The 20,175-nt window shown below is 41.2% G+C and overlaps 3 protein-coding genes across 18 annotated transcripts; 2 read left to right on the forward strand and 1 right to left on the reverse strand.

Moving 5' to 3' along the window:
- The first annotated feature begins 2,255 nt into the window (after nucleotides 1-2,255).
- Nucleotides 2,256-7,538, forward strand: LOC115743751 (CO(2)-response secreted protease-like). 3 transcript variants are annotated; one of them, XM_030678683.2, is made up of 11 exons: nucleotides 2,256-2,386; nucleotides 2,803-2,903; nucleotides 3,006-3,103; nucleotides 3,368-3,520; nucleotides 4,021-4,132; nucleotides 4,316-4,856; nucleotides 4,976-5,076; nucleotides 5,585-5,827; nucleotides 6,289-6,403; nucleotides 6,505-6,718; nucleotides 6,841-7,538. In XM_030678683.2, the coding sequence occupies exons 2-11, from the start codon at nucleotides 2,818-2,820 to the stop codon at nucleotides 7,389-7,391; spliced, it is 2,214 nt and encodes a 737-aa protein (XP_030534543.1). In that variant the 5' UTR covers nucleotides 2,256-2,386; nucleotides 2,803-2,817; the 3' UTR covers nucleotides 7,392-7,538. The 3 variants fall into 3 exon arrangements, with proteins under 3 accessions (XP_030534543.1, XP_030534541.1, XP_030534542.1); XM_030678681.2 differs by lacking the exon at nucleotides 2,256-2,386 and adding an exon at nucleotides 2,422-2,645 and having other exon boundaries at nucleotides 2,791-2,903; XM_030678682.2 differs by lacking the exon at nucleotides 2,256-2,386 and adding an exon at nucleotides 2,423-2,645.
- Nucleotides 7,539-8,022: 484 nt separating this feature from the next.
- On the forward strand, nucleotides 8,023-12,878 carry LOC115743831 (histone-lysine N-methyltransferase, H3 lysine-9 specific SUVH3-like). 6 transcript variants are annotated; one of them, XM_030678811.2, is made up of 4 exons: nucleotides 8,023-8,307; nucleotides 8,593-10,971; nucleotides 11,190-11,332; nucleotides 12,493-12,878. In XM_030678811.2, the coding sequence occupies exon 2, from the start codon at nucleotides 8,859-8,861 to the stop codon at nucleotides 10,911-10,913; it is 2,055 nt and encodes a 684-aa protein (XP_030534671.1). In that variant the 5' UTR covers nucleotides 8,023-8,307; nucleotides 8,593-8,858; the 3' UTR covers nucleotides 10,914-10,971; nucleotides 11,190-11,332; nucleotides 12,493-12,878. The 6 variants fall into 6 exon arrangements, with proteins under 6 accessions (XP_030534671.1, XP_048134646.1, XP_048134649.1 ...); XM_048278689.1 differs by having other exon boundaries at nucleotides 8,695-10,971; XM_048278692.1 differs by having other exon boundaries at nucleotides 8,695-10,971; nucleotides 12,496-12,878.
- Nucleotides 12,879-13,520: 642 nt separating this feature from the next.
- LOC115743829 lies at nucleotides 13,521-19,633 on the reverse strand. Of its 9 annotated transcripts, XM_048278516.1 has the most exons (11): nucleotides 19,510-19,633; nucleotides 19,141-19,278; nucleotides 18,716-18,775; nucleotides 18,512-18,599; nucleotides 17,545-17,730; nucleotides 17,328-17,439; nucleotides 17,198-17,232; nucleotides 16,932-17,084; nucleotides 14,394-16,834; nucleotides 14,065-14,127; nucleotides 13,521-13,928 (listed from the first exon to the last, which is right to left on the reverse strand). In XM_048278516.1, the coding sequence occupies exons 4-11, from the start codon at nucleotides 18,580-18,582 to the stop codon at nucleotides 13,861-13,863; spliced, it is 3,129 nt and encodes a 1,042-aa protein (XP_048134473.1). In that variant the 5' UTR covers nucleotides 18,583-18,599; nucleotides 18,716-18,775; nucleotides 19,141-19,278; nucleotides 19,510-19,633; the 3' UTR covers nucleotides 13,521-13,860. The 9 variants fall into 9 exon arrangements, with proteins under 9 accessions (XP_048134473.1, XP_030534666.1, XP_048134472.1 ...); XM_030678806.2 differs by lacking the exon at nucleotides 19,141-19,278 and having other exon boundaries at nucleotides 19,510-19,609; XM_048278515.1 differs by lacking the exons at nucleotides 19,141-19,278; nucleotides 19,510-19,633 and adding an exon at nucleotides 19,086-19,104.
- Between the last annotated feature and the right edge of the window lie 542 nt (nucleotides 19,634-20,175).

The following is a 20,175-nucleotide window of genomic DNA, read 5'->3' on the forward strand; positions in this document are numbered from 1 at the left end:
CGGGTACTTTTAGATAGAATTTGGTTCTACGTAAAGGAAGCAATGTCTTAAATGACTCTTGTAAGTGGCTTCTTTGGTTTGAACGACGCTGGAGGTACTAAAATTAGTCTATAAACTCGTTTCGTTAAAGCGATGGGGCAGATTCTTAATGGGTGCTTAACCCGCTTGTTTATATATCATTCTAGACTCCTCTACGTAACTCAGTAAATCAATCTTGTAATTCAGCCTTATTCTCGGTAGCTTGTCTTTAATTGCACTGTCCATCTGCTTTCTAGATCGAATCTGTCTCGGTGAAAAAGGAGGCGAGGAAGTAAAACGCACTGGTCAGGGGAACAACATCGCGACAGCTTATGAAGAGTCGTCATGATGGGAACCAAGTTCCAGCAACATTCAATCTGATGGCCAAGAAAAAGCAATCTTTAATTTGGGGGCATTGTGGGTAAAAGGATCTGAAGTGAGTTTCACTCTCTTATCCCCATTTTAGGACTTAAAAGTACAACTGATGTGACAAATGGGAGTGAGCTAAACCATCAACCCAAAGTTCTGGGTGGTAAAGCAAATGAAGTCTAAGAAGGTGTAGTGTCATTGCTCGACTTGCACAAATGGAAATGAAGCTTAAAATGCACCGATAAGTCGGTATCACGAGCTCAAGAAAGGAGAAAACACCAAACTGATAACAAAGCTACTGTGTGGTGTGTACTCCACAGTAGACGAGAGAAGATGGAAAACGACCCAAGGCAGGAGATGAAAGAGAAAAGGAAAGGAAAAGCATCCAAATTGTATAAGTAGGGAAATCAAGAACGTGAAGGAGAAGACAATGTTCTCTGTGTTTGTCATATGGGGTTAGGCTAAAGAAGAAAAGGAGAGAATTTTGCACCTTTTGCCTAGTGAAGCTTCCCGTCATCTTATCTCCCTCGTCTTTTCCAAAAAGAAGCACTAGGGCATGCCCATTGCTTACACCGCAAGAAATGTGTATCCCTTTGTTTGTGCCATGAACGATGCACCACTTCAAATAGCATCTCTTTTCGACTTCCTTTCGGGGCTCGTCGCAACTACACTTTCGTGTTGCATAGCTTTTCCACTTCTTTTAGTTGCGTCCGCATGTTTAAATACATCTATGGGTAAAATACTATTAGTCAATGTTTCTCTTAAAAGTTTGAGAGAGATCCTGGAAAATTATTTGTCGAAACTCCCAATTTTCTTTCACCCAAGCTCGAGCCAAAGCGAAAGGTTGAAGCCATGACACACCACTTCTCATGGCTTATCTTCCACAGCTGCAATTACTCCTGAGGGAAAACACAAGTACAATCCTAATATGGAAGTCTCAAGATTAAGACCGAAGGAGAAGGGGATGCTCTTGATTTTTGTCCATTCTGCCTGTCGGAGAGAGAGAGAGAGAGAGAGAGAGAGAGAGAACACATGCCAAAACAAAAAGCAAACTAGTTTTCGCTTTGCTACTCTCTTGCCTAGTCCGGCATGATATTGCATTCTTACACAGACAGAACAACACTGTAAAAGCATATTTATTTCTAGAAAGGCTTATTAATAATGGATCCGTGCAACTTTTGTACTTTATTCATTTTTAACATATCGAACATGTAATGTGCTATATTCTATCCAAACCTTTTACACATTTCACCAATTTCTGGTCAAAATTTGTCGGATGGACTCAATTTTGCAAACATGAAAAGTTTATGTCTCAATCAGTAAAATGCAATAAGTTTAGGACTTTTTGGATAATTTTTCCTATTATAGTTGTGTTTATGTACCTTTGAAATTTCAAAGTTATAAATTGCTACTGGGTAGAAGTAGAACTATAGTGGATCACGGTTTAGGAACAGTAAGCTATCTACAGTGACTTTTCAGCGCATGCATCATATGTAATTTCTCTTAAAACGGTTGTTTAAGTTCGCGTACTATTGAGTTGAGTCATGCAGTATGTTCTTAGGAGGGTGAGACTTCATCTCTTCTTTTTTTCCCAAAAGAGAGACAATTTGCCTGCCACTGTTTTCCTCCAGGTTCTGATAATCATGTGTTAGAATTAAGTGTTTGTTACGCCTTAATGAAGAGCATCAACCGACAGACACAACCGTTTGGCATGCCCAAACAAAAAATTATTGCTTGGTGGGTCACACCAAGATAATTGCTTGCCAGCGCAGGAGGAGAGAGAGAGAGAGAGAGAGAGATCTTAATGTGACAAAATCAGTCAAAAAAGACCAAAGTCATAACACATGTTCTTCCAATTCTTGCACTTTGGATCAGAACAGAGAGTTTGAGAAACAGAGAGTCTCTGAGAAGAAGAACCAATGGTGGAATTTAATTACCCAAGTTGTGTGCTTTTTCCACTTCCTTCTCATGTTCAGTGTCATGGTTCTACTTTCTTCAGGTGGGCAACTTAGTTCACACTCAACCATATATTCTTTTTTATCTGATTATGTTATTGCCCATGATCCAATGCAAGTGTATTTAAATGCATAGTCTCTCATGGAGCTTTTGCCTTCATCATCACTTGCTCTGCTTGTGAATGCATCCTTTGATCTCTCTCATCAATGGCCTCTCTCCTTCTTCTTCTTGAATCCTTCATTTTCCTTTCTCTTCCCTGGCTCTTCATCTCTTCCGCCACATCCTCAAACCCAATTCCACAAGTGAGTGCAAGTGCTTACATGTATACAATATGTTCTGTATAATTAAAAGAACTTGTCCAAAATTGAATCCTTTTTGCTGGAACTAACTCTTCCTTGTTGCATACAAAAATGAAAATTCCGACTTCTTATTGTTTTTTTTTTTTTTGTGAACTTGAAGCCTTATGTTGTGTACATGGGAAGTTCATCAAACGGAGACAGAGAAGATGTTGAAGCTGCAGAATTATCTCATCTGCAACTTCTATCCTCCATCAGCTCAAGGTTTCTATATTTTGACCATCTTCGTCTCAACTAATTATTCCTCATTTGATATTCTTTCTTATTGTTGTCTAATTTATCCCCTTTTCTCTTTGATTTGGTCAGGCAAGAGAGCCAGCAAATGTCTCTACTCCACCATTATTTCCATGCATTTAGAGGGTTCTCAGCCATGCTCACCGAGAGTGAAGCATCTAGATTATCTGGTAATGAGTGTTAGGTTCATGAATACTTGGTCATACTGCTGTTACCATCTAGCACATAACATTTTGTCTACAGATGCTAGGTGTGGAGTGTCTGTGGACTGTGGTGCCATTTCTATGAGCATATCATAGTCGATCATGGGTGGTTATGGGATGATCATCAACTTTCACACGCACTTAATGGCTATTCAATTACATCATTTTTAGACAGAAATCATCACCTAACATGCTCATTTCTAATGGAACTTTTGGACTCTGTAAAAGTAGGCCACGACAAGGTGCTGTCAGTGTTTCCTGATCCTGTGCTTCAACTTCATACCACACGTTCTTGGGATTTCTTGGAAGTGGGGTCAAGTGAACAAGCAAGAAGCCAATATCATCATCCATCCAATGATGTCATAATTGGAATTATTGACACAGGTAATTAATCTATCTTAAATATCCTATGCTGAATAATGTCATGGATTCCATTATTTGCTTTGGTAGCAGAGCATAAATAGTAAAACCTTTGAGGCACTAAAATTTGGATGAGACTTTAGTTTAGGGATCAATCAATGCAATGCGTGTAATGCCTTGGAGAATTTTAACGTTCGTATAGAGATAGCTCATCTCTGAGTTCACTTTCTACAATGAATGTCCAATGACAGATAATACCCAGGGCTTCTTGGAGAACACATGGACAGTTCCTATCATGTTTTCAGAAGAAAACCAGAGGCTGGTCACATAAGATAGATTGACTCATAGAAGGGAAAATTTGTAGTCTCATTCATACCATGACAGCCCGCCATAGAGACTATTCTATCCATTTACAAGCTGACAATTGGTCGGATGACTGTCATGTTGCCAAACCTTATCTTCCATTCCCATGCCTCCGTATAGATGCTGTTGAAATGAGCCCGACATGTCATATGTTGCTGCAGGAATATGGCCGGAGTCTCCGAGTTTCAGCGATGAGGGGGTTGATGAAGTCCCTCAAAGATGGAAGGGAACTTGCATGGAAGCATCAGATTTCAAGAAATCCAATTGCAACAGGTAATTAATCATCCTTGTCCTAACTTTCTTTCACAAGGAATACACCAAAAGAAAAGTTTAAGTTTAGCAGTGAGATAGGACTATTAAATTCCACAAAGCCTTCAAACCCACAATTGTTCTGTCGTTGCTGCATTTGGGTTTGTTTTGATCGATCGAAGTTTGTCATTGTGAGCACAAGTGCAGAAAGCTAATAGGTGCAAGATACTATGGCATCCAATCAAGCATCTCTAATGGCACTGGTGCCGAATCAACTAAAGCCTCCGGGTCACCAAGGGACTCGGTTGGCCACGGAACACACACAGCCTCCACAGCAGGTGGTTCGCTAGTGGCCAATGCAAGTTATTATGGCTTAGCCAAAGGAACGGCGAGGGGCGGTTTGCCATCCACCAGGATTGCGAGCTACAAGGCCTGCACCGAAGAGGGTTGCTCTGGCTCGGTCATCCTCAAGGCCATGGATGATGCAATTAAAGATGGAGTCGATATCATCTCTATTTCAATTGGGTCGAGCTCAATATTTCAGGCTGATTATCTGCATGATCCTATTGCTATCGGTGCATTTCATGCGGAACAGATGGGAGTTTTGGTGGTTTGCTCTGGTGGGAATGATGGGCCTGACTCTTACACTGTTGTGAATACAGCTCCTTGGATTTTCACCGCTGCAGCTTCTAGCATTGATAGGGATCTTCAATCTGCAGTGGTTCTTGGCAATGGGAGAACATTTAAGGTAACTTTCTTGACCAAAATCTCTCGCCTTTTTTTAACCGATGTGGGAGTTTCTTTTTTGAACTTTTGAGCTCGTAGTTACGGCGCAGGTTAGCCATTTTCTGAAAATCTGTCTTGCAGGGATCCGCTATCAATCTTTCGAACCTCACTCGCTCAAAGAAGTATCCACTTGTGTCTGCTAAGAATGCTGCAGCTAATTTTACACCTGCAGATGAAGCAAGGTAGTGATACCTCATCCTTCGAACTTTAGCATGTAGATATGTGATGGCAGCTTATGTAAGAGTTCACTCCAAAGGTTTTAATGAAGATCTTCCTTACAGACATATTTCTCTTCAGCTTTATACAAGCTAGAAAATTCCCCTTTTTTTCACTTTTCTTGTTGGTAAGCTCCCTCCAGTCTTATGGCAGTATTTTGTTCTTTAAGCAAGCATCTATTTTAAATATACTGAGTGCCAAATATCGTACCTATTGTCTAGCACCTCAACACAAAGTAAAGATAGCATTATGTTGAATCAACCAAGACCAAAGAAGAGTCCATGATGTTTATGTATTACTGATTACTTCGCATACATAATGGCATTGCTTGTTCAGTTATCTGGGGTAGAGGTTCAGAAATATTTCATAATTTGCAGTACCAAAGAAAAAACCAAGATGGCACTTTTATGAAATGCATAACTTCACGTGGGTGTTTTCCAGGGATAATGTCATTTCATTTTTATTATTGAGCAGGAACTGCTTACCAGGATCAATAGATCGAACCAAAGTTGCTGGAAAAATTGTCATTTGCATTGACACCGATCCCATGGGGTCTACAAGAATAAAAACGCTAGTTGTGGAAGATGCCAAAGCCAAAGGGATGATTCTGATTAGCGAGAATCAAAATGGAGTTCCTTTCGATTCAGGTGTTTTTCCATTCACACAGGTTGACCATGTTGCTGGTTACAAGATTCTAAAGTACATCAGTTCTGCCAAGTGAGCATATCTTACGATGTCCTTGCAATATATGCTGCATATAAGGCAAAAAAAAAAAATTGTTCCAACTATCTCTGCAATAGTCCAGATGATCTAATTGTCATTGTCCATAGCAGGAATTTATTCATCTGATGAAGTTTTCACTCATTCTGTCATGGGATGCTGTTCTGTCTGTCTGCGCCATTTCATGATTGAATTAGCGAAATGATTCTTTAGTTTAATTCATGTTCCTGTTCTAGGTGTTTGACATTATGCAGTCGCTCATCCTTATTTTCCACTGTACTGGTAATCCATCCTTAGCGATGATCGAATGATTCCGATTGATTGAAGAGTTCCCCTTCTTTTTTTCTCAGCAATTGATGGAAGAGTTCATCAGTTGGTTGTTTTTGTCCCATGCTAGACCAAGTATGCTATAACTTACACAGGAACTCTGGTCCTCCACTTTTGCTCCTTTACTACAGATATCCTACTGCAAACATTCTTGAGACAACCACAGTTTCTGACCAAAGACCAGCACCAACTGTCGCAAGTTTCTCATCAAGAGGTCCTGGAGACTTAACAGAAAACATCCTTAAGGTTTTTTCTTTTTCTGATATGCACATCAGATATGTATGCCGGTATTCACACACATTCCTGATGTTTGCATGACATTTTCTTTCAACCCATCGCATTTGCAGCCTGACATAATGGCACCGGGAGTAGCCATTTTAGCCGCAGACATTCCGAAGAATGATCCTGGGAGTGTTCCATTTGGCAAGAAGCCTTCTAAATTTAGCATAAAATCCGGTACTTCAATGGCATGTCCTCACGTCACAGGAGCGGCTGCGATAATCAAGTCAGTTCACAGGGGATGGAGTTCTTCAATGATCAAATCAGCACTCATGACAACAGGTATGCCATGGATAAATAGTCCGAAGATCCTCGTAGTCGAAATACATCACGATTCATCCTACACGGGATGCAATTCGTTTAGCAATTGTCATTGACGTGTTGCCATTGCTTGATGTCTTCAGCGACCTTTGTCAACAACGAGGGTAAGCCACTGAAGAACAGTTCAAGAAGCCTCGCGAGCCCGCATGAAACCGGAGCCGGAGAAATTAGTCCTTACCGAGCTCTTCACCCGGGATTAGTATTCGAGACCACCACAAAAGACTACCTCATGTTCCTCTGCTACATTGGCTACTCACAAAAGAACGTTAGCTCTATGGCCAGCTTCAAATTCCGCTGCCCCGAAAACTCAGTCGGCGAGCTCATATCCGATGTCAACTATCCATCCATCTCCATAAGCAATCTCAACAGGCACGGATCGGCAAGAGTGGTCGCAAGAACAGTCACAAATGTCGGGCCTGTGAATTCAACATACGTTGCCAGTGTGGACAGTCCCATGGGACTAACAGTGAAAGTCAACCCAAGTAAGATTGATTTCAGGCAAAATGCGAGGAGGGTCTCTTACAATGTCTCGTTTGATGGGAAGGAAGCTCCTGGTGGCTACAATTTCGGGTCCTTAACTTGGTCCGACGGCAGACACTCCGTCCGTACAGTTTTCGCCGTCAATGTCAAGTGATGTCGTGGACATTTGGAGTGGTTCTCTTGATGATGACGGATTTTTTTTTTTTTTGTTCATCTAGAAAATTAACCAGTAAAAGTTATCGCCCTTTGTATACCCTAACGTTCCTTAGAAATGGATTAGAAAATCTGATATTCACTATTATTCATGATGAGGACTCCACAGGCCACAATCCCATTTGTGATATCTCTGCTGAATGATTAGATATCACTAATCAATGCTAATCAATGCCATAAAGCTATGATTTTTAAGACTTCAACACATATGGGCATTAATCAATTGCCACTAACGATTACCCGGATGCGAAAGATCAAACCTTTTTCTAATACCGGCTGGAGGAGAGTAATTGCAGTGGGTCAATTCACAGATCAGTACCCATCAAAGTGAGCAATTAAGACGTAAATCAAGAATGGTCATTTGACTTTTTTTGGTCGAAACCATTTGACTATTTTTGAAGCGCCATATATTGAGAAGAATTTAAGGATGGATTCTCCTTTATGACAATGGGATTCCAATACGTAAGACAGAGAAACAAATGCGACCTTCAGGTAAAAAAAATGTGAATTTCGACGAAATATATTGCCGAAAGAGATGAGGGAAAATAAGACCGTTTTGTGATGTCCTAAAAAAGTCACACTTTTTGGACAAACAAAACGAAAAATGGGGAGAGAGAGAGAGATACAGGGGATGTGGATAGATGGCAGCTATAAAAGCGGCTCCGTGACCTTGTTGAGGCAAGCAAGAACTAAAACCCAGAGACAGTCCCACGGGGAAAATGACACCAGGGTTTGAATTTTTCTGAAGTCGCTCGCCGGGGAGATAACTGGGTTCAGGAGGTCTTACTGGTTTGGACCATCGGTCCTTGGCTGTTCTAGCCTTCGAAGCCCTAGCATGGAGTCAACCGGCCAGAAAGGTAGAGTTTTTATCTTTATCGCTCTCATCTCTCTTCTTTCCCCCCTTGAAATGCGTAATTCTGAAGTCCAGCGAGAGAAAAATGAGGTCTTTTTGGGTGTAGGTCTAGAAATTCTTTCTGGCTTTGAAGTTTGAAGCGGTGGGATTTTAGAACCCTCATTTCCTTTGAAAATCGCTGCTTGATTCGATACTTGGGATTGAGCTTGTGCTGCATGTCTTTTCACGCCGTTAAGAATTCGTGTGAACGAAATATTTTAAGCTTCTTTTGTTTGTTAATTTTTGTCAGTAATGGTTTCTGGGTGACTCTGCGACTTTGCCCTGGTTAAGAAGGTTGGGTTTGTCAGATTTGCAAGATTCTCCCGTAAGCTGCTGTATTATTGAGTTTCAGGGAAGGAGAATGTACCATATCATGTATAAAGGTCATCGAGGTGGATTCCGGGAGTTGTTGTGAGGGAAACTGCTTGTTCCGAATAAACTTTCAGGCGTTGTGTTGTTGTTGTGGTGGTAATACATCAGCTTTCTGTGCAGTATTAACCTCCCCAGAGTTTGTAAATGCAAGGAGGTTCAGGTTTCAATGCTTTTCCGCCAGATTTCGATAAGTCAAGGGTTTTGGATGTCAAGCCTCTGCGAAGTCTAAAACCCATCTTCCCGAATGCCAATGAAGCGCCACCCTTTTTGTGTCCATCTCCCAGTGGTCCTTTTCCTCCGGGTTTTTCCCCAGTTTACCCTTTTAGCATGCCACCACCGTCTGAGATACCTGAAGTAAACCAGCCAGAGGAACCCCCAATGTGGACTCCTCCGGCTGCTCCGGCGCCGATTCGTTCTTTTAGAACCCCTGAGATGGCAAATGGAGATGTAGATCAATCGGGAGATGTAGAGGGGAAAGAAGCTGGGCCTTCCAATAGTAAAAAGCGCGGTTCTTATCGGACACGTGGGTCTACTTCTTCCCAGAAGAAGGAAAAGAGGGGCAAATTTCAACTTAATCTGGCTATCTCCTCAAATTATGTTGTTCCGATCAGTCAAGTGCAACGAGATGATGGGAGCAGGGACGTGGTTGATTGTGTACTAATCACATTTGACGGGCTTCGTAGGAGGCTTAGCCAGTTGGAGGATGCCAAGGAAGTTCCTAGTGGATTAGCAAGGAGGTCGGACTTGAGGGCTGCCAATATTATGATGACCAAAGGATTTAGGACAAACTTAAGGAAGAGAATTGGGGTTGTCCCTGGGGTTGAAATTGGGGACATTTTCTTTTTTCGGATGGAGTTGTGTATGGTGGGTCTGCATTCTCAGTCTATGGGAGGAATTGACTGGATAGGTGGCAAAGGTTCTTTGGATGAAGAACCACTAGCTGTAAGCATCGTGTCATCTGGATATTACGATGATGATGCAGAAGACAAGGATGTTTTGATCTACAGTGGCCAAGGTGGCGCCATGACCCGAGATAAGCCTGTTGGTGACCAGAAACTTGAAAGGGGTAATCTTGCTTTGGAAAGAAGCATGCGTCGAGCCAATGAGGTCAGAGTTACTCGGGGTATCAGAGATGTAGTCAATCCGAACGCAAAGATCTATGTGTATGATGGCCTTTATGTTATACAAGAATCGTGGATGGAGAAAGGAAAATCTGGTGCAAATACTTTTAAATACAAGCTTGTGAGGGCACCGGGGCAGCCCGAAGCCTTTGCTATTTGGAAATCAATTGAAAAGTGGAAGGAAAATGTCTCGTCCCGTCCTGGACTTATACTTCCGGACTTGACTTCTGGGGCTGAGACAATTGCTGTTTCGCTTGTTAATGATATTGACGATGAAAAAGGACCTGCTTACTTTACTTATTGTTCTACTCCAAAGTACTCCAAAACATTTGCAATAGTGCAGTCCTCTTATGGATGCAGCTGTCGTAAGGGATGCGCTCCTGGTGATCTTAACTGTGCATGCATCAGGAAAAATAGTGGCGATCTTCCCTATACTAGCATTGGGGTTCTGGTGAGCCGAAAGCAGCTTGTGTATGAATGTGGCCCTTCCTGTCCATGCGGGCCTAACTGCAAAATTCGAGTCTCGCAGAGTGGTTTGAAAGTACGTCTGGAGGTGTTCAAGACGAAGGATAGGGGTTGGGGCCTACGTTCATATGATCCTATTCGAGCTGGTGCTTTTATATGCGAATATGCTGGTGAAGTCATCGACAAAGACAGACTAAAGAAAAAGCTGCAGGAAGGTGATAATGATGAATATATCTTTGACTCAAGCCGTAGCGGCGAACCATTCAAGTGGAATTATGAACCTGAATTGCTAGGAGAAGAGGCTACAAATGGCGCTTCAGAGGATGCTGATATTCCTTCTCCAGTAATTATGACTGCCAAGGACTCTGGAAATGTGGCTCGTTTCATGAATCATAGTTGCAACCCAAATGTCTTTTGGCAACCAGTTATTTATGAAGAAAACAATGAGTCTTTCCTTCACATTGCCTTTTTTGCAGTTAGACATATTCCTCCGATGACGGAGTTGACTTATGATTATGGAATTCTGCCTCAAGAAGGTGATAATGGCTTAAATTTGAGGAAAAAGAAATGCCTCTGTGAAACATCAAAATGCCGTGGTTATTTTGTGTTATAGTTCTCTATACTGGAAAGCGGATGAGCATGATGTTGCGATGGATGGTCTAAGCTATAAGGTTGGTATTCTTTTCACACTGTGACTGACACCAAGCTTTTTGTGACGATGCAAATACTACTTTATTGTCTCTGTTCATGGCATGTAGTGTTCAATAAGATACCCATTTGTTAAGGATCTTGTGGCTTACACATCAAAAACCCTCTCAATATGCTATTTGTGTGGCTTGTCGGAGACAGTACTAATAAACATGAGATGTTTCATTTTCCTTTATAGCAGCCAAAACTAATCTTCAACATACATGTTCTAACAGCCATCCCACCAAATTGTTTTTGGACTGCTGCTTAGACAAGCAAAAGTGATGAATGATGTTCGGTCTCTTGTTCTTAAGGAGATGTACACTTCGGTCTCCTGTCGCAAAGGTTAATCAGGTTTGGGATAAAATTTTGCTGAATAAAAGGATGGAGGATTTGAAGTTTCATTTTCATTGCACTGGAACGTGGTTTAGATTTTTTAGCTTCTCTTTGGTGTTTTCGGGCTTTGTCCTGCATTTTCTGGGCTGTGCTTTCTGTATATTTGGATAATGTACTCCCCTTTTCCCTCGATAGGTTTTCTCAATTTTCATTTTTTCGCTTCTCTTTTATGTTTTCTGGCTTTGTACGTTTTTGTTGTTGGACTTCCTGTGTACTTGAGTAATCATCTTTTCCTCGAAAAATTTTGTCGCTTAGAAAAAATAATGAGTTTCGTTTCTCTCCCTCCCTCCCTCCCTCCCTCTGCACTTGTGTGTTTTGAATTTAGATCTTTTATTCTAGATGTTTTGTGTGATGAGTATAGTCCTCTTCTTTATTAGTGTGGAATTTAATTAGAGTCTTTGAGGAAATTCTTGTATTTTCCTCTTTTATCAATTTTAAACCTTTAAAGGCAGATCACAGATTGTTTATTGGCAAGTGGATTTTGTAAGATTATATCGATATGCCTATAATTTATGTCTCGTGTAGTAGTGTGCATGCTTCAGCTTCTTGTTAATGTTGGATTCTGTCCAACTCTCGTTGATGCATGATACAAGATGTCTACATGCATTCGTTTTGGTGCATCTTTCAATCTGTTTGGTGTGCAAATCACTCATTTGGACCTTTCTTAGTCAAGATGATCCTTTTACATGCATCTTCAATAGTGTACATGTCTCTGCTTGGACGTATTTGCATAGGAGTGAACATTTGTGTAATTGGATTTTCCTTCAAAACATTAGCTGTAATTTTCTGTCTTATGGGACAGGAAGTAAGCTAGTTCGAACACACGACAGAAAGATGCTGCTTCTTGAACATAGTTATTGTAGAGGTTCTGAAAAATCTTCTTGTGGTATCGATTTATCCGAAAGTGCTTCATCCTGGTTGTGGTATGGTCCTCCTACTACTAAGCAATTTTCCAAGAACCTGGTTTACCGTCATTCTTCAAAAACGAAAGAAAATCTGGGAATCAGATTGTTACTTTGCTCTCGCTGTGTTTTTCTCCTCTGGGTATTCTGTCTTAATTGCTCACGTTGTTGAGCTCTTCATATTGACTTTTCTTTTCATGTTTGTAGCAGCAATTTTGAGTAAAGAACTCCCGTTGGGAACTTGGTTGCTCTGCATAGCACCTTTTGGAAGCGACAGATGGTACGCCGATCAGGCGTCATTTTGTAGCATCCGCTGCTGATATAACCTCGTCTTCGACTGGACTTGATGGAATCCTTTTGGAAGTATCCTTTTGCTTTTCGAATTTGCGGGTAAAGGGTATTGACTTAGGTATTGTGTATGTCCTATTAATGGCCTTTTGTACAACTAAGCTTGGTTCCCCTTGTAGCATCCGCCTCCGAAATTTTGCGTTCGACAAAGGCTCCTGGAGCTGGTTGACGTTTGGTATGAATTACAGATTCCTAGTATTTGAACTTGGAATGAAATAGATGAAGGGGGTGAAAATTTTCCGGTTCTTGCCGGGTTTTACGGTTGATTTAAGTTTTACTACCAAAAGATTGGCACTGACTATTCAGCATGAAAACATCACATAAGGGACCAAAAAAACATTGAATTTTGACCTTGGAGGACCAATACGATGTGATTTCAGATATCTTTCATCAAATTAAGACAACTACCGCCTCTGATAGGTAAGGATAACAGTCCCAAAGAAAAATTATTGACTTGTCAAAGAAAATCGCCACAGTTGAAATTAAAAAAAAAAATCCGTTTCTAAATAGAGAATAATTTTCTTCGATACACATTATTTCAGATGAGATCTAAATACGCGCCTTTTTAACATATTACTCAATAACTGAAAATTAATAATTTTCTTTGAAAATAACGTGAAAAATATTTTCTTTTATCATAAAGTTTACGCGAAACAAACACCCTTAATCTGAGTTACTTTTTAGAAAATCCGATTGGCCAGCCTGGGACAGATTATGAGACTGGTCCTCCTTGCCAAGAGAGAGAGAGAGAGAGAGAGAGAGAGTTCCACGCCATCTCTTAGTTTTTAGTTTTTGCTGCACGTTTATGATACAGATGAAAGAGGAGAGTCCATGTAAGATACAAGCACTCCATCAGAACTTGCAAAGTAGATGAAGCATCAACAACATTGGAAGAGAATCTCAGAATTTGAATAAGATACACTATCATGATGATTCAACAGTTTTTAGAATGAATGGATGGTCTGACATTGTAAGGCTTAGTTGTTGATAATTGTAACCATTCTTTTTTCTTTTCTGGTTGAATTTACACAAACCTTCACCGACAAAACCCACCCGCCCAGATGCATGTGAGGAGGGGAGGGCTCAAACCTATTGAAAACGAGAGCCGGAAGCAAATAAAAACCGAGAGATCGGATGGATTATACAACTCTAGACCTATCCTGTGTGCCTAGGGGTTGAAAGAGGATGCAGCTGTGTAAGGAGCCGAGGTTCAGCTGTCCTCGGGGGTTATCGGAACTTGGTCTCGCTTGGTTTGCTGCCTCTAAATGCTGAAAGAGAGAAGAATGACCTCGATGCTGAAAAAGAGAAGCGCGCAATTAATTAGGGTCTACACCACACCAATTCCCGACTTCAGGAGAAGCAGATAGGGTAATATCAATAAAAAGATTTGCAACAAAGATATCGAGAAACTCGCCAAGCACAATGACCCACCTTTCGTTGTAGAAGCTCCAGCTGAAACGTGACTGTCATGAAACTTATGACCACCCAAATGAGCTGTGTCAAAAGAATTCCAGAAATGAGGACTACGAGATCGTGATAACCCGCTATGCAGTAATTTTTCTGATAAAATGATGTCAGCAATCAAAAAGAAGTTTTAGAGAGAATAGAAGCAGGGATATCGTGGTCTACAAGTCCCAGCTCAACACAGATGACTAAAGCCATTACAAGAATGTTAAGTATGATGAAGAAAGGACCAGAAGAAATTAAATCGAACAACTGGCAGAAAAGAAGCAAAGTCATAAAGTCAAGAGGCAATTCACCAGAGAGTTGTTCATTAGCAACAAGATTCTTTGCATGAAGTGCCTTCAGTAGATTTTCAGTGCTCCTCTTGCTAGAAACTTTGGGGTCATCCATATCATCCTCTCCCTCAGAATACATGGATGGGCTAGACCAACCAGATGTGTTTCCATCGCCCTTGTTCTTTCGAGCAAATTTCAATAGTCTCTTCAATCCTTTAGGAGCATCTTTCTGGTATATCATTGAAGGAGGATTTTCGGCATTACCCCACTCGCAAATGTCAGGTTCACTACTTTCTTCTTGCAGCATCTGTGATAAAGAATGGCGTACACGTGGACTTGATGATCCAATTGGTAAATTACTGGCATGAGATAGTACTTCAGAGACAGGGTCATCACATAGACTTGGGGGATCCTGATGCTCTTCAATTTCTACCCACGCCATGGGAGAGATGGTCGATTCTTCTTCAGTTCGGACATCTAAAGGTTCTGTAATGTTTTTTGAACCATATCCACCCTCGTGAACAACTTGATCCTTTTTCTCAGCTTCATCACACTCCTGAGTGCTACTTTCCTGTGTTTCTGGCTCCACAGTAGCATCAGCTACAACCACTGATGCGCCATCTACCACTTCATGCTGACTCATCAGGTCAGAAACGACACCAATTTGCTCATTCTTTTGTTCTTCGCTCGAATTTCCACAACCAGTCACTGCTTTCTCGAGCTCAGCGGGTTTTTTCTTTGCCAAAGGAGAAACACCATGACCAATTCCAGAGCTCTTTCGGAGAGGCTTTGATTCCAAGGGCACCACACTGCTTTTCTTGGTTACCTTGTTATAAAAGCTAGGCTTAGCTGAAACTGCACCAGAGCCATCTAAAGAAGCGGTCACAGCTTTACTTTTCCCAGTTCTGGTCACTTTAGTCACTGGTTGCAGCTTCTTATCATCCACACTCTTCATGATCCTCTGCTTATTTGATTGGGCTTCTCTGACATTCTTTTGTTGTGTAGAGGGTTTTTCTGACTTGGGTTTTGGGCGAGAGAGCGATGGCGTAGGACCCGCTGGCTGAGGTTTTCGACGAGTTGGTGCAGCGCCTGTAGAAGATAGGGGACCAGAAGTCTTAGCTGGTGATGTTCCCGTGGTTCTCATTGTTGGAGTTGATGGCCATGATTTACGCGTCCTAGGTACAAGAGATGTTTTCGGGGAAGTCTTCTTGGTTACGGAAGGATTTGGGGTTTCTTTCTTAACTTTTGCAGGTTGAGATGCCGTATTGAGTGGCTTCTGGGGCTTCTTTGAGGAAGTCTTTTTGCTGCTATCATTTGTATTTGCAGTGGCCATTTCAGCTTTCCTCTCATTTAGAGTTCGTTGCATGGCTCTAAATTGTGCTTGTTTTTCCTCTCGTTTTCCAGCATTCTCTCCTCGAAGCCTCTCATCCCTCTTCTGTCTATACTGATCATAGAACCCTCCTCGCTGCTCAACAGGAAGTTCTTGACTTCCACTGAGTTCGGCTTTATTAGAAGCATTCTTACTTTTCATCATTTTTAGCATCATCTGGTTCAACTCCTCTTCTTTCTGCCGATTCCATTCAGCCGAGGATATTGACCTATCATTATTTTCTTCTCCTTGGACTGCTCTACTGTCTGAGATATTATCTACCGGAGGAGAGCCCCCACTTTCCCATTTTTCCAATCTTACATCTTCATCGGTCTCAACAACAGGTTGACTTTCAGACATTACATTCACTTCCACAGTCACTTCTGCTGAATCCTTCGTAACCTCTTCCACGGTATCGCCTGAACATACTGGAGTAATATCCGGATTAATCTCTGACTCGTGTTGGAACGAGGAAGAGCCTCCCACACCAGCACTCCATCGCCTCAAAACAGATTTATTTGCACCTATAGATATGTTAACTAATGACCTCCTTTTCTCAATCTCCACAGCCTGATCCCTTTGCTTACTTTCAAAAAGATTGATTCGATCCTGAACACTCATTCGTAGATCATTTTCTGGTTTTTTATTAGGTTGCTCAGATCCCTCTTCATCAATGTCATTAGCAACGGTCCTCTCTCTAGCTGGAAAATAATTGAGGCTCTTGATTGTTAGGGCAGCAGCCCTACGGGACCCACCTCTCCCTATTTGAACCCTGCGCATTGGAGATGCTGACCTTCTACGTGATGCAGATCTTAACATACTTCGACTTCTTTCTGCAGATGTTTGATCTTCATCATTAGAGTCCGAAGAATCCTCACTTCCTGTTGAGCTCTCTCGCTCAACCTGTGCAACTTTCGCCGGTGAAACATTGTACTGTACAGGCACTTCTGTGTTTACTGCCTTTGATATCAAATTACTCCTCTCCTTCCTAGCAAATTCCACATCCTTTGAATCACGTTTGATTGAGGAATTGTCCTCGGAATCAACAAACTGGCTGTTTTTGCTTGTTTCTAGAATCCTATGCAAGGCATTCCTGCAATGAGTTTCCACTTAATTTACTATCAAGAAATAATTCAGAGAAAGGAGAACCTGGGAAGATAAAAGGCCCTTGAATTGCATGGCTAACTTACTCCAATTCTGCTGCTCCAAGAAGTTGAGAGAAATCTGCTATATTGTTCATCTCTTCAACAGAGTAGGTGTCACCTGCAACTTGACCAAACGCTGCAGCTAACTCCCCTCTCAACACCATGAGCCTCAGATCCATAGCTCGCAACAGTTCATTCCTGATTTCAACACAACAAAAATGAGCAAGGTACAATAGTCGTAGGCACAGGCCTTAAGGTATGTGCAGCAAAATGACATTGAAACCAAATTACACCAACGAACAAGAGTCAACCTCGAAGCATCTGCTGATTCAGCGTCTATTCCAGGCTGTTAGGAGGAAAAACTTGTTAACTACTCGTTTGAAGCATAACTTAGTTTAGGAAAAGAAAAATTGTAGGACACTGGAGACACGTAATATTTACTTGGGGGAACAAAGAAACTTGAAACTTTCTAGCTTCCTCCAGTTGAGACATCTCATCTCTTATCGGTTTGGTTATGGTCGCAAGACTTCGTGAACCAACAATATGCAGAAAACTGGGACAGAAATCAAACTTTTGTATGTTAAGATTCTAGGAAATTGACACCTTGTCTCAACCAAGATTAATACCAAAAAAATCAAAGTAATCAAAAGATGTGTACTTGTTCAAAGTAGATTTTGTGAACCAACTTGACCCAGAAAGGTTGTCTGGAAGCTGTATTTTAAAGTTACAGTTGGAGCCTTCCGTGTACAAGTCTCTCAGAGCAGGTATGTAGGGAAGTAATTGATCCAAACCTCCAGTTGCCAACTTTTCCACCTTGTTATGAATACAACCGTATGCTTCAAACCTGGGAAATCCCCAAAACTTTTTCAGGCGAGTACATACAGTAACAAGAAAGTTCTCAACAAGCACCCAAAAAAAGAGAATTCAGATGCCAACATATCGACTAATAGCAACACCAGCAAGATGGAAGGCAAGAGAGTGAGCAAAAAAAGAAGCAAAAAACAGGATTATAGAACTTCTGGCTGCAGGAGATTCGCTCTTAGATTTGAATGAAGAGAAATCCAAACATTTAGAGGCAGCGATCAATAAAGCTAGCAATAGATTTCTGTTAACCTTTATGTGAAAAGAGATTCAGCAATATACCAGCAATTAGCCAAGTTCTTAACCAGAAGAAGGCAGTAGCAGACTACTTATTAAAAAACATAAGAACAGCAATAAGCATCCCAATTAGCCACACCCACTTTGATTTTATCGATATAAAGGTCAGAAAAATATAACCTCGAAAGCTGGCAGTTGAGGTAATTAATTCCTTAGTTAAAAACTTTTTGAGATGAAAATTCTCCGTAAGATATCCAGGATGGTCGGTGTTAACAGATGAAACAAGGCCAGTTTCTTATTTTGTCACTGATAAAGAGCAGGCCAAATATTAGCAAAGGACACTCAAGTTCATGACGCCGGCGTCATCAAGGACTGAACTGATTCATTCTAGCATATGAATAACTAATTTATTGCAAAAAACAGTCACACGCATGGGGAACTCTTTTTACTTCTACATTGTCACTAGGATGGGCAACTCTCTGCCAAACCTCCCCACTGTAAATCTTGCAAAAAGAACCCAGACTAACCTCTCCTGCCCGGATGAAATCTGAAATGAAGCATATTCCAAAATGGCATCTGAGTCTATATCACCCCCCATCTCAGAAACTTAGGCACCTGAAAGGAAGGAATAATGTCAAGGAGAAGAAAACTGTACGGATACATCCAACATTGTCGTGTATGATATAACTAAAAGAACTGCAAGCATGGAGAGACCATGGAAAGCCCAAAACCTGGAATGATAAAGCCCAGTGGTTCCAAAAGGGTAATTTGTTTGGAATTCAGTCAACCACGTGCAGTTGAGATGAACCAGAAACTTCAAGTGTCAAATCGAATGAGAAAAGCAAGGCCTAGTGTCAAGTATGCGACAATCAAGCAATAGCAGCATACTGATGAATGCAAAATCTGCCAGACCTTCTATTATATAAATCCATGTTTGGTGCCGCTACTTACACGTTATACCCTCCAAACATTGACACGTACTTGTCCTTGAGGGACAACTTTGCAGCCCACAAATCCAATTTAGAAAAGAAAAAAATCAAAAACAACCAAGGGAGAAACTAAATCAACCCCAAGCAAAATTCATTGCAGCAAGCTCAATTCCACTGGAGCTCGCAAACAGATGCACTCATTTCAGGCACTGTAACCATATACTCACAACTGATTTGTCTCAATCGCAACTGGGATGAACTGGGTTTAGTTCAGATCTAGCAGAGCAAGAAGGAAAAGCGACCGGCACCGACACCACTCGTGATAAACAACTACAGCGACCCAACACGTCAAGAGGACTTCAAATCTAACAAAGATGCAATCGCAAGCTTTTGCAAAGAAATGCCAGTGCCCCCCACCTTGAGCACATAACCAAGAACCCCAAAATGCAGGGTCTGGCAAAGCTCACTCAAAGACCCACAATGCAAAATACAAAGAGGAAGGGGAGAAAAAAGAAAAAAATTCAAACTTCAACCTTTAACCCAAAGACAGAAAAATAGGATGATGGGATTCGTGCGAGGACGAGATTGCACTGTACCTGAATGGATTTAATAATAACGCCGAGCAAATCTGAGAGAGTGGGCAAGGCTAAGACAAGAAAGAAAGCAGAGTAAGCTCCAGAGAAGCAAGAAGCTAAATACACTCGGATTTTTTTTATAAAAAAAATGGAAAACGAAAATATAAAGCGCGGACAATAGCGCGATGATTGCGTTCCCAACTTACCATGATTCTTTGTAGGAGAACTTTTTTCCCTTTTTTTTTTTTTTGGGTCGGTTCTTGTACGAGAGAATTAGGAAAGGGACACGGCCACACGTCTAATTGGCGCGTGCGCTACACGCGATCCTCTTTGAAGCGATGTCCCAAAATGCGCTTGTCCACATGTGGTCCTCTCGTCTTTTTCATTAGATTTTTTTTTCCCTTTTTTTTTTATCGTAAATTTCATCTTTTTCCGATTAGTCATTAATTATATTGCAATGGGAAATTATGTTACATGGAAAATTATGTTACACCTAACATGGATCCCCAATGTTAGGGGATCCATTTCCCTTGTTGAGAGGGGCTTAATGTGAAATTACCGTTGTGTCCAGCTTCTTTAAAAATAAATTGTTTTGTTTGAGAGATCCACCTCTACAACCATAGGATTCAAATTCTTAAACTTTTAGAGGGAAGCGAATTGAATATTATGACTAATCTATTGTTGATT

The sequence above is a fragment of the Rhodamnia argentea genome, chromosome 5 (genome assembly GCF_020921035.1).
Source record: "Rhodamnia argentea isolate NSW1041297 chromosome 5, ASM2092103v1, whole genome shotgun sequence".
In the NCBI taxonomy this organism is placed as follows: domain Eukaryota; kingdom Viridiplantae; phylum Streptophyta; class Magnoliopsida; order Myrtales; family Myrtaceae; genus Rhodamnia; species Rhodamnia argentea.

What these genes read in the sequence shown, in the direction of transcription:
- LOC115743831 (XM_030678811.2), top strand. Translation starts at nt 8,859, where the DNA reads ATGCAAGGAGGTTCAGGTTTCAATGCTTTTCCGCCAGATTTCGATAAG.
- LOC115743829 (XM_048278516.1), bottom strand. Translation starts at nt 18,582, where the DNA reads ATGGGGGGTGATATAGACTCAGATGCCATTTTGGAATATGCTTCATTT. An exon ending in ACAAAATCTACTTTGAACAA is followed by an intron (nt 17,440 to 17,544) that starts GTACACATCTTT and finishes TTTCTGTCCCAG; the next exon opens with TTTTCTGCATATTGTTGGTT. An exon ending in CTTGGAGCAGCAGAATTGGA is followed by an intron (nt 16,835 to 16,931) that starts GTAAGTTAGCCA and finishes AACTCATTGCAG; the next exon opens with GAATGCCTTGCATAGGATTC.
- LOC115743751 (XM_030678681.2), top strand. Translation starts at nt 2,550, where the DNA reads ATGGCCTCTCTCCTTCTTCTTCTTGAATCCTTCATTTTCCTTTCTCTT. An exon ending in GCAATGGGAGAACATTTAAG is followed by an intron (nt 4,857 to 4,975) that starts GTAACTTTCTTG and finishes TCTGTCTTGCAG; the next exon opens with GGATCCGCTATCAATCTTTC. An exon ending in AAGTACATCAGTTCTGCCAA is followed by an intron (nt 5,828 to 6,288) that starts GTGAGCATATCT and finishes CCTTTACTACAG; the next exon opens with ATATCCTACTGCAAACATTC.